Source organism: Chaetura pelagica, unplaced genomic scaffold (genome assembly GCF_000747805.2).
Source record: "Chaetura pelagica isolate M959 unplaced genomic scaffold, ChaPel_1.0 scaffold166, whole genome shotgun sequence".
Taxonomy (NCBI): Eukaryota; Metazoa; Chordata; class Aves; order Apodiformes; family Apodidae; genus Chaetura; species Chaetura pelagica.
Genome location: NW_009953758.1, coordinates 1,179,833 through 1,193,154, shown reverse-complemented (window position 1 = coordinate 1,193,154; position 13,322 = coordinate 1,179,833). Strand labels below are relative to the sequence as shown.

Below are 13,322 nucleotides of genomic sequence, written 5' to 3'. Positions count from 1 at the left end.
TATTGTTTTATCACAAATGTGAACAAGTCATGATGGTCCAATATATCTCATGGGTTAAGATGTGACTTACTGCTGTCAATGTTACAAAGAGGTTGAATCAACACATTGCTGATGCATTGATACACAAATATTTTGGCAAGTTTTCAAAATATATTTGAATTATTGAGGACTGTTGTTATTGTGTATCTTGGGGCAGGTATATGTGCTCAAGAGATCCAAAATGAGTCCTTTGCCTCAGTAGAGGATTATGCAGATATTTAAAAAAGTATTATAAGCCATGTATCTGTTAAAGTATGAGTAATTTTAAGCATTAAGTACATTTGAGACAGAATAAGCTTATCAGGAAATTATTATCATTTGTTTACATAGGGTTTTGCTGACATAGGAAAAGTTTTTAAAATGCAAATATGAGTTGATTCTTTAAGTTGGAGCTGTACCACAGGTTGTCTCATTAATCATACATCTTTCTGGAGAGATGTCGTCAATTTAAATAATGGATAATGCAGTGATTTCCTTCATTCTTAGTTGTAGTTTCCCTGTGGATAAATTAAAAATATTTTAAAATAAATAATACTTTATTTCTAAATACAGGTTTTGCATCTGAGAGTGTGATATGTATCATTGCGCTGATCACTGTAATGTCACAAAATAGTGTTTTCCTTTTTTATTTGAATGTGAATCACTGAATGAGAAGCAATGAGCTTTCACGTTGCTAAGGTCATTTCTCTGTGTGACCTTACTAGATGACTTTGACTAGGGTTAAAACTGATAAATTGAAATAAACAACAGTATCACAGAACACAGGAATTGTTGATAAATGTGGGTCAGACTTAAGAGAATGAATATCAGGCTGTCCCCAGGAATTTTGCTTCCGTTTCAGTTGCCTGAAAAAAATTAGTCACACTGAAATGGTGGAGATTTGAGATACTAGATGAGAAGCATGTTGCAATGGAAAAATCCCTAACACTTAATATCTTTGTAAGGTTACAGATACAAGAGAAATCTTAGTCTTTGTCTTGAGCTTCCTAATAAATAATAATTTCTTAATTATTTTGGTTTTCTGCTACCACATCTCATTCTGCGCTCTACTATCTCTCTTTCTGGTGATGTCTTGATCAAGCTGAGATTTCTTTGTGTCATCCCTTGAAAATACTGGAATTTAATGCATTTAGGTAAGGAAATCTTCCTTTGTTTCCATGTGTGTATTGAAACAATTTTACTTACCACTTCTTTCTTTCAGTGCATTGTGAATCTATTGAGCCCTTTTTAGGAACATGCCAGTGTGCTGCTATTCTCCCTGTATTGTAGAATTTGTCAGTTATAATACATTAATGACTACTACAGTTACTAAAGTGTATAGGTGTGTAAAGAATTTTGGGCATGCCTGACAAATAATAGTAAATATGTGACCTTGGAATCCCAGCAGTAACAAAAACATTCTAATGTTATCAGTCCTAGCTGGAACACTTACTGCTAGTTAAAAGAGAGCTTGCTGAAGGGAAGAAAAATTAGGAAAAAGGAAATTGGCTTCATCCTGGCTCAAACCAGGACAAGTCAATCAAAGAAATCCACCTCTATCTTCTTATTTTGTAATTAATCATATATTCAAAAATTTTACATACATATATAAATTGAAATTAATTCAAAACCAGATTTACAATGTCTGGTTAAGATAAAAGTGTAAAATAGGCTATAATATTCTGAAGAAGAAAAAGCTTAAATACTAATTCAGATCTTAATTGCCAGACTAAATCTGAGAACAACAATCAGAAATCCACAGTAATGGTAATTAATCATGGTAACAGTTTATTGAAGGCTGTTACTTAGAAGTCCTCTTTTTCATAGCTTTTGGATTCCTAATTGATAGTATGTTAAAATGCTAAGAGGTAAATTACTGAGCAAATTAGTATAGTAGGCTTTTGCTTTTTGGAGAAGAGCTGTCAATTTCTATGTAAGACCATAGTTCTAGCCCCATTTTTGTCCCTAGCAAAAATCCAGTCATAATATGAAGACAAATTATGCATCAAAACAAATATCTTGATAGAGTCAGGTTTGCCTAAACAGCCAGGATGCTTTTTATCAGATATTAATAAAAAACTAGAAAAACCTGCCTCCACTTTCTCACCAGTGAAAACATATCCTGTTTTCAGAGAGGTAACATTATAGAGAGAGCTCTCACCTTCAGCTGGAGTGAATAATCCTGCAATTTTTGTGAGCTGTAAACATGCAGCTCAGTCTATCCTGGACTATGAAGCATGGGAAATCTTCCCTCTGATCACCAATATGAGCTGAAGGGTACATAACATCTCAGAGGATAAGATAGATGACCCTAATATCCAGCAATGTAACATATGAAATTAATTACAAGAACAGTTCACAAGTGTCTGTTTTCTATGACCCTAGTTGTTCTGGGTAAGACAAGAAGCTGTTTAACATAAGACTTTGTCACTGTGAATCACTCCAAAACCTGGAGGAATAAGTGGTCTCATACTGCATACTCTAGATGTTATCTGCCTATTCAAGTGTACCTATTTGGGACCCTGATAACAGCGAAGGTTTCTCTTTGGTACTTTTAATCTCAATGTAGACTGTTGACAACTTGATGATAGCTTTTCCCAAAATTACTGGAAGAGAGTTTGCCTTTTCAGCAATATACCACTGAGTGAGCAAAATTCAAGAGCTTCTAAAAAGGACATTGGAGTGAAGGGGCAATTTAGCTTTATTTCCAATTTTAGGAAAAGAAAGAACAGGAGGGCTTGTTTATCAGTGTTTTGCTGTTATTTTATGTACAGTATATAATACCCTGTCAAATATAGAACAGTTTTCATTACCTTTAAGCTAAGCATTCAGTTAGAGGAACTTTAATTCTATGGAATATCATTGGGGGTTAGGATTATTTGCAGAAGCACTGGTAGGAGTTCTGAATCATGTTTCTTCAGAGTAAGTCTGTGCACCAGCAGAAAGACAACTATCTGTTTGCCCTACCACATACTGATATTTGGCCCTAAGCTATTTTCCTAAGAGATTTGTATAGATTGTATTACTCTTAATATTCACAGGAATATTTTGACAGTGATTGCTTTGACATGTGACAGTTATGTCTTCTAGTATTGGTGACATATGCATCAGAAGTTCTTTTTGTACTGACAAGCAATGACAAATACAAATAACTTTGAAGAAAGCTCGTTTAAATTAGTAGTAGCTTCAGTTTTATTGGAACAGGTCACCAAATACCTCAGTAAAGAGACTCTACCTATTATTACAGGATAAGATTGTATTCTTGCAAGCATTATACTAATCCAAATGTTGCAAAAAACCCCATAGTATAAGGTATAAAAGTTAGAAGGAAAATACAGTTAGACTACTCACAGCCTAAGTAATGCACATAACCAAACATTTGCTAAATGGAGGTATCTCTGTCTTCACATTAAGCTGTAATTTTTGTCCAAGCTAAAACTTGTACTTGATAATAAATACATTATAAAAGAGTACTAGATTTTCATGCCATGTTCATCAACATTACAGAGGCTGTAGATGCTGCAGTAGGAAAAAAGATGAGCAACCAACCAACCAAAAATAACCCTCAAAATAGAAACTTTGACTTATTTTAATTAAACCAATGGTTATTGTTTAGGAAATGTATTAATAATGATAAAATAATATTCACATCAATATTATGTAGGTAATTAATATTACTATTGTCCAAAGACTTCATGATAAAGATGGTAATGTTTTGAAGCTGTGAGCTTTATGAAAATACTCTTTTAATAATTATACCTACTATCAAAATGTAAACTACTGTGAGTACAACTACCTTGAAGGATTGCAGACATCCTTAACAAAAACAAATTAATCCTCCATGGCTGGTGACTCTGCACCTGTAACCACATCACAGCACTCATCTTGCAGGTGCATCCTCTATGTGTAATAATTGACCTTCACTCAGAGTACTGATAATATTGTTCTGTCACACAGGCCTCCAGTGATGCTGCCTCCATTTCTCCAGAGATGCGCTATACACCTCTGCCTTCTGGATCCAGAGACCTCACCAATCACAGAGGTATGAACTGATGTTTTATTGGTATGGGCTGCTGCAAGGTGGTAAGCTTTGCTGTGGGGCCTTCTCTGCATTAGTTACTGCTGCATTGGCACTTTATAGAGAACACTGTGCCTTTCAAACACTAGATGAGAAAACTGTACCTGTCAAGATTACGGATTTTAACTCATATTAAATAGGATTTAAAAGTGGTCTACTGGGAAAGCAAATCTATGGATAATAGCATTCAGTGATATATGTGTGTAAGAGAGTGAAAAATGTGAAGAGATTTGAGTGCTTAAATATTTCTAGGTATCTGATTACGTGCAGCATTGGTAATTCGAGCAAAATTGTAAACTTCCTAATATATGTAAAGGGAGAACTTTTTGACAATTTAACAATTTAGGGTTATAATTTTGAAATATTAACATATTTTCAGTGCAATTGGAAGAGATTCTTCTCTGGTTTTCAACATTAAAGTTGGATCAGTGTTCAATTTCCTTTTTCACCAGTCCTTGGGTCTTAAAAAGCACCTTGGGCAGATTCTCAAATTCTTGCTGCATACTTGTGAACCAAAAATGTTCTTGGAACAGGTGAAAAACTGGAGCAGTCAGGAAGGGCAAATTCCGAGGTCTTTGACCTTTGTTCTAAAAAGTAGAAATTTAGAAAGCTTGTAGCATTTTGCAGCTTGAAATCTGAGCAACAGCAATCTTATTTCCCATGTCACAGGTTGATTCCATGATGTAAACCTTTGTGTAGAAGTTTATATAGGATACCAGAATCAAGTCAGTCTTACATTTATTAATTAATGGTAGCTTAGTTTTAGTCTATGTTCAAATTCTGCTGCATTGCAAAAAATCAAGGTAGCATTAGTACTTGAAACCTACTGAAGGAATCAGCCAGACAATGCAACTGAATAAGGAGCCATGAATCAAGTGGGAAGAATGAGGAAAGCAACTCATTATAATTTAATTAATTGCAACCTATATCACTATTGTTGTGCCAGGGCTAAAGATGGGTGTGCAGCTACATGCTGGTCATGGTGTAAATTGATACAGCGTACTGGAAATTAGATGTCCTGAAAGTGCTGTCTTGCATGGTGTTCTGACAAAGACCTCATGTATTAACCGGGTACTTTAAGAGAAAGGACCAAACCAAACCACAATCCTGGATTTGAACACACACCTAGACTTCAGAGATTAAAAAACCCAAAAAGCAAACTAATTACAATAACTGCAAACACACCTCGTCCCTCCCCCAATTCCCAATTGTTGTTGTGGCTTCGATTTCCAGGTAAGCATATTTGCTTTCAGGTTGGATTTCTGGTACTGGATTAAATGGCTAGGGTCTAGTAAAATGATAACAGAATGACAATGTGGTAAATGCCAAAGTTCTATAAAAATACTTTAAAATTGCCATAAAAACCCCAGGTATCCTCAGATCTGTTTTCTTAGATGATAGGGAATTAGAAGTGTGGCTTCATGACTGATACTGGAATCTTGGCAAAAGAAATGCCAGTAGCATTAAACATCAAAAGTTGTGTACCTGCATTATTGATTGCATGAAAGCAATTTTGTGGCTGAAGTAGGCGTTGCAGACATGTCCATATGGGTGTTTGTTCAGAGCTGGAGCTTACCAGGATCTAAGTACCACTGTCATAGCTATCTGTGGTTTGAGAATGCCCGCTCTCTTACCATGAAAGGGAAGACTCTGCTCTCCAAATTATCCGCTTTTTACCTACAGGTCTTCACATAGTTCCTTATTAATTCTGTCTTTACTATTGCCAGAAATATGCTACTTTGCATGTTAAACACGTGCTTGGAAACTTCCTTGATGTTAAGCACAGTTATAAATAAAGCTAATGGAAAAGAGAGTGTCATCCAAAAATAGGCTAAAATTGGCCTTAAAAGAGAAGTTGTTAGCATGATCCAATAAGTTTATATCTATAAAATACATTCAAAAGGATATAGTTAAGAAAACTTTCCAAAATTCCAGGTGTTGTAAATAAAGCTTGGAATAACCTGCTGGCAGGACCCAATCAACTCCTTTTATACAAAGAAAAATCTCTTAAGTTCACAAGCCCATAGAAGATTAATTGGTGTCAATAGAAAAAATTCCAATAAAAGAATGGAATGCTTAAACATGTTTTTTAAAGTTCTGATTATCTTAACATTTTTTTCTTCATTGAATGCTGTTAGTGTTTTAAAAAATTATTGAATCAGCTGTTGCGTATATAAATAGTGGCAGTTTTCAATGCAAACTGGAAAGAAGAATGCTGTAACTCTGTGAGGGCTCTTATTTGTCCCTGGAGGGAGTTGTGTCTAACAGAATCTGAAGTTCTGGCAAATGGTTTGGTACAGCTGTAAATTGATTTGGGAGGGGAAGCAGGAGGAAGCTGATGTATTTGAATGGTACAGTTTGACTTGGACATTTCTTGCTCTATTTTAGCTTTGAATTTTGCAGTGAGAGCAACATAATATAATTTTGCATGCTTTTCACCATGGATCCTAGGGCTTCCATGTTTATGCATGCAGTATGTTATATCTGGATAGGATCTGGTCTCTTTGTGTTGTCTCCGTATTTTGTACAGACAATATTCAGGAAAAAATCTCACTTTCAGAGCCCACAGAAACAGCATAGGACACTGCAGCATCAGTGTTGAATGATACAGAATAATCACTGTAAATATTGTATCAAATGTTACAATGTTTGAGTATATAAGTACATGAAGAGAGAAGGAATTGTGTGATACACATTTTTAAGCTCCCATCTTGGCAAAGTTGTTTTCACTTAAATTGCTTGTTTCTTAGACCCACTTTTCTAAGTTGAACCTTTACTCAGTTGTTCTGTTTGTATTTTATTAGTAGAAAATATATTGGCCTCTAAATTCTATAGAGGTTTTGGGCACCTGACAGCAATCTTTATGAGATCTAATTGCTGTCCTATTAGGCAAGCTTTCCAATGTGGTAATTTTATAGCTAGCTTTATTTTAGTTTTTGATTAAAAAAAACCACAAAAAAAAACCAAAACCAACAAAAACCCGCTCAAACTCTTAATGGTCTTTCCTTGGTCTTTTTTAAAGTAGCATTTTGTATTTCATTTTATATGGTTTTAGACACCAGTGATTTACTGGTGTGAAATTGGTACAATTCTCTTACCTAGATAAACTAAGTAATTTTAAAGACACGTCCTGCTGTCGTACAATGTACTATTATTTTTAAATTCTTTGCTTGTATTGTTCTAGGTTTCAGATGAAACAAAATAAAATGGACCCCACCTTTCTTTCTGCTTGTCCAACTCTATTTTTAAGAAGAAAATCAGTTACTTATACTTGTTTTTAAAAATAAATGGCCGTGCTTCCAATAAACAAACATATTGAAAGATAGTGCATTTTAGTAGAAACTTGCTCCAAAATTTCTGCTTGAATAATTTATTTTAGTGGTTTATCTGTATGGTGCAGGTAGCCTTCTGCTTCTAATTCATAATTTTTAAACTACATACATATACAGTCTAAAAGTAGAGCTTTCAATTCTTAACATAGTTGAAATAGATGGAAAAATAAATTTTAAAATTGTAATAGTGTAATTTTAAGGGTAGTTTTCTTGATGTGTGTAGAAAGGTACCCCACCCTCCACCCCTCTCAGGTTTCATATTCCTTTTCCATAATTGCATCTTTGGTAAGGAAGTTCCTTTGTTATATGTAAGCATTCAAACTCACATTACCTTCTGAAAAGAGAAGTGCTTTCCAGTTGGGGGGGAAATAGTAATTTATCATTCTACCTCTTGAGAAGCAATATTTTGAAATCATCACTATCATGAAAATCTGATTTTCCCATATTAAAAAAAAATAAATAAATACTGGGTGCCCTTTGTATAAACAGATATTTTATAGCATTGTCTATTACCTGATTTACTTGAAAACCTATTCCTTTGCCAAAGCCATTTGGTTTCCAGTAACATTTGGCAAATTACACCTTTTCTTGCACTTGTGTTTCTGGGAACAACCAATGGTTAAGTTTTCCCCACAGCTTACTGGTAAAAGGAAGAAGCAGTTTCCACTGAAAACTAAGTCCAAATTTATGCAAGTAGTTTTTAGAGCCTTAGCTTGGATTTATACCAAGGTTTAATAGTTCAAATCTATTCTGGCTTCAGCATATTCTGGCTTCAGTGAGAACTTCCTGAACAAATCCATTGTCCTGTTTTGGTGTCTATTCAGTTACTTATCTTACATTCTAGTATGCACATGCATTACATTTTCTTGGTTTATATTTGAATGATGAGTGCCCAAAGGAACAATTGTTATTTTTTCTACCAATATATCCAAGTCAGCTGACAGACACATTTTCATATTTTCTGAAAGAGTCTAATCTGAGTTTGAAAGTCATAAACTGTATTCACAACCAAAGCCCAGAAATCTAGGGACAGAATATTTTTAAGCTTCCTATTAATGCTCTGAAGGTAATTTTATAAAGCATTTTTGAATAAAGGGAAAAAGAGGTTCCTTCTGCTCTCAGTTTCTTCTTTTTAACTAGCAGGGTTGTGCTGCAGATTTGTTTTGGAATTAAGATCTTCCCAAACTTTTTTATTCTTAAACAAGTAAAAGCATGTAGCCATATACTCTGTTAGAGACCTGAACTTTTTCCGCCTGCTTTTTTTCTGTGATCATTATACTGTGCTATTGTGTTGAGAGTATTTGTGACACTACATTTTTAGTAATGACTGGTGTGACTACGCAGAATACATTCTGACAGATTTTTGGGGTGTTACCATATGAAGAAGTTGAGATTTGCACTAGGTCAAGACAGAAGTATATTTCAGAATGCACAAACTTTGCGCCATCCAGTTGTGCTGGAATTAACAATCCAATAGATGCTCAAAGAGATGTTCTACTTTCAAAATTTGGTGTTGAAAGAAAAACAGTTAGAATTTTTGGAGAACCAGAAGGAGTAGTATAATTGATGTGATAGGTGAAAGCCCTATGCTATCCTCTGAGAATTTACCTGTTCTTCCCCAGTTTGCTCAGCCTGCTCATAAGTATTCTTAGGTTCATCCAGAACGAAAAATGTCTATTATTATATAATCTATGTTTTAAGATAATACTTAAACTTTTCTGAAGTAAAATTATAACGTTAACGCACACTTTGTAATAATACACATAGGTCGTTTTTGAAGGCTTTCAACATAATAAGACATGCACTTTGAAAAGCCATGCTGTCTTTAAATCACAGCTATAAAAAGAAATTGGTTTGCATAAAAACTTACTTCCAGAAAGATAATTATCCTGTTTATATTATCATTGCATTCTTCTCTGTAGTTGTTATTGACACAGTTGTTAGGTACTTATTGTGTTTTCAAGCCAGAGGCTTATTTAGAGCTTGAAATTGATTGCTGGGAAAATCACAAAGCAATTTATGTAGCAACTTATCATAATTAGTTAGTTTCCTTAATGTGAGCTGCACTTTATTCTTATCAATTGATTTTTCTTGATATCTGTGTAGAGCAGCTCATGGTGTGCTGTCCAACAAGAGAATAGTAATAATAATGATAAATCTGTGGGCAGTACTTTATCATTCAGTTTTATCATTCATTTTTTAACAAACAGTGTCTGTCTGTACATTGAGGTATATGCTCTAATTATCTAAATAATAGAATGAATAAGGGAACTGATACAGAAGTTCTTTATCAGGTAGTGATGCTGAGAAATACTGAGAGGAAGTTATGGTGAGTGATAGACAGCATACCTCATACCGCTTAGATCAGGATCTTCTGACTATGAAATGAATAACCTTAAAAAAAATAATAATAAAAAAATTCACAGTAGCATAGAGCAGACAAGATAATATTTTCCAGGAGCAGGAACACTCAGAAATAAGCTCTCATTTTTCCTATTAAAACCAGGAAATATGTCCCAACAGCGAAATATGCTGTGCTCATGACTTAGCCCCAAGGGGAATGGGTGGAAATCCTCTTCTTTTGGCACTGTGGGAGAAGATTAAAATAAGGAGAAAATAAGAAAACAAACAAAAAACCCTAGTCCCCTGCTAAATTTTTCAGTTTAGAAAATGAACATTAATGAAAGCACAAAAAATGTGAGATGCATGGAAAGCAAGGTGATCATATAAAGATCAGTGCCAATGTGTGGCAAGGCTTGTTTAAGAAAAGATCCTTTTTTCCAGTCTTAACTAGTTTCTCTTAGTTCTGGATAGCACCTGCTTCTGCCTACCTTAGACCTGCATCCCTTGGACTTGGAGATTAGATGTACTGTACTGACCTATATCTATTTCAGACCTCTGTGATTTTTCCCTTCTGAGCTTCACTCTAGTTTGCTGCCTCCTCAGTTTTTCTGATGTGGTTGCTTCTCAGGAAGAATAGGTAGAAGAGATGAGTGAAACAATGTAGGTGGGGAGAAGATGTGCTAGATGTTTCCTTAGAGAGGCTTACTGCTGTGAAATGCTTCCATCTAGTAACAGAAGCCCACCTGTGTTGGTATTTGCCCCAAGTCTGCAGATGCATTAGGCATCTGTCCCCATTGTGGGAACTGACGTGCAATCACAGATGTTACCTGGTGCACATATGCATGATCCATTCAGCTCTCAGCTATGGAGTGATTTATTGCTGGGCAGGCATGAAAGAGCAGATTAAGGAGGGTCTCATGTAATACCTCTCCTGAGCCCTAAACTGTTTGGTTACTCGAATGGAATTACCACCAATAGGAGTGATCTTTTGTGGACCGATTTACCTCACCTGCTCAGTAGTGATAGTCTCTTCCAGTGCCTGCATGTTTCTCCATAAAGGACAAAGACTTTCCCAAAAGTAGAATACATTGTTGTTGGATGTGACTGTGACCTTGACAAAAATGGTTCAAGAAATACATTTTCTGGGCCATTGGATTCATGTTCTTGTCGCTTACAAGGTCAGCAATGTCTTGCCTGTGTATACAAGGGATGCTGGATTTGAATCAGCATCCTGTAGATTACTGAAACTTCAACATAAAAATGTACTGTTAGCTTGTTGTATAATGCAATTATTAGAGCAGCCAGTCATGTGGAACTAGGGTGGGGTGAATGAGTTAGGGATGATACGTCAAATGAATTGCAGTTTTATGCACAGTCTTTCCTGATGGTCAGAAAAGATTTGGTTTTAAATGACAGCATATTTTAATTTGTGAGCCCTCTCTGTGTTCTGTGGTTTGAAAATGGACTCAAGGGGTGTGACCAAGCTGACCAGCTCTAAGTTCTAGGAGGATCACCCCCTGGAGTGCTGTATCTCTGTGGGAATAAAATACAGGTGTTTGTCTGCAGCAAGACTTAAAAAGACAAAAAGAGAGTAATTCAGCCGTTAATTATTTTTTTATTAAATATCTAGGGAGTTGTGCACAAAGTTCCTATTCTGTATCTAACAAGAATTAAGGGTCTTTAGACTGAGGCACCCTTTCAAAATGGTTCCAAATGGTTCATATTTTTTCCACATATGGGATATTTGGAGACTCTAGTCAAATATAGCAAATATGGAGACTCTAATTTTTTTCACAGTGTACATTCCCCAATGTGGCTGCTGAAGACCTTACCATTTTCCATATTTTTGTCATTATTCCCATAATTTCTGGGTTTTTCGTTGCAGCTTCTCCCATATTTGCCAAAACTAACCTAGCAGCCTGAGGCCTAGTCACCCATAGAAGTGTCACATGAGAGGAAATATGATTCATGAGGAAAAAACTTTAACTTCATATTTTTGGGTAGACTAGAAAGTGTCTAATGTTTCACAACATAGCTCATTTTGTCATGCTGGCAGTAAGAAACCATGAGAATGCTCAAGCTCCAAGCAGTGTGATTATAAAGTGGCAAAAATCATAGAAATATTGGCTTCCATAATTGGAAACTAGGGATCCAAAACCATAAATCTATCTAAAATCGTCTTTAGATATGTAGAAGAATTAATAATGCAATGAGTCTGTAATATGCATTTAAAAAAAAAAAAAGAGTCCAGTAAATTTGCCACTTGGCTTTATAATCTTTTACAATAAAGAAGTCCAGTCATAGCCTTTCCAAAGAAATGAGGTTTAAAGCACATGCAGTTCTGTACAAATACAATCTCTTGAGAGATCCCCATGTTGAGTTAGCACTCCAGCCTAGACTGTTTTTTGTAGGAGTCCTCCAATTTTATCATTCAGGCATTTTTACAGCCTCATTGGAACAAATAAACAAACATCTGGAATCATGTGGTATATTTAATTAAAAACTTTTTGTTTGGCCAGGAATAGTAAAATCATGAAAAATTGCCTGTCTCCAAGCTCAGAAAGGCTAAATGATCAAGCTGTTGGCTACAGACAGGTTTACAATGTATTGAAATTCATAGATATGCACACCTGCTACAAGCACCCCCCACCTTTATTTTGATTCATAACCATTAATGAGTGTTTAGTGCACAGATTGTAACCCTTGTTTAAATGGGAATTTACTGGTTTTAATAACATATAGACACGTGTTGCTATATACCATATAGCCTGTACTGCTCTGTAGTACACAGAGAGGATGAAGCTTTATACTGTTGATAACAAGAAAAATTCTGTATCATGCATGTTCCATTTGAATATTCTCATATGAGCATGATTTAATTCCAGAAGCAGCAAATATCTGCCCTAAGAGTCTATGTATCAAACGTTAGAAATGCAAAAAAAAAAAAGGTGTTTTCTCATTAACATTAGTCTGTAATGAAAATGTGAATTTTGTTTCATTTAATGCAATTTTGGAGGAAAATTGCAGGAGGTTCTTGATGCTTTTGTAGATGAAACTGCTTGCTGTCATCTGAGATATTACTGTAGGAAATACTCTACAGACCAGAGTTGTTATTTATGGAAGCTAATTTACCTAATGCACTGCTGTCATTTTGGATCAACAAATATAGGCTTTTGAATGTATGGGACATAGAATCTTATTTTTTAGTTTCTACATCTCAGTACAAACAGCTGAACCTTCTATTGAGAAAAAGAAAATGACATGTGCACTGGAAGTGCTACTGCATCTGAATATTATTCACAATTCATATTGCTTGATTAAAATCATTTGAACATCTATTTAGAGCTGCATTTCCCTGCGGATTCAGACTACTTAGCAGGATAGGATGCTCATGTGACCTCGGCCGCTGTCTTGTGGTTAGTATTACTGAGTCAAATGAAGAGAAGACAGGTGTCATCAGAAACCAAGTGCTAATTCCCTCATAGTGAATACATGTATAAGCCTACTTTAATATTGGGAGGAGGGGAAGAAATTTTCTTTAGCACAGTAAG

At 35.2% G+C, this 13,322-nt stretch overlaps 1 protein-coding gene across 1 annotated transcript in view; it reads left to right on the top strand.

The window, feature by feature from the left end:
- Positions 1-13,322, top strand: part of LOC104391492 (chromosome unknown open reading frame, human C10orf11) — a 640,329-nt gene that overhangs the window by 538,687 nt on the left and 88,320 nt on the right. Inside the window, exon 6 of the mRNA XM_010000806.1 lies at positions 3,976-4,060. Coding sequence (XP_009999108.1) covers positions 3,976-4,060 — 85 coding nt within the window. The remainder of the gene's footprint in view (positions 1-3,975; positions 4,061-13,322) is intronic.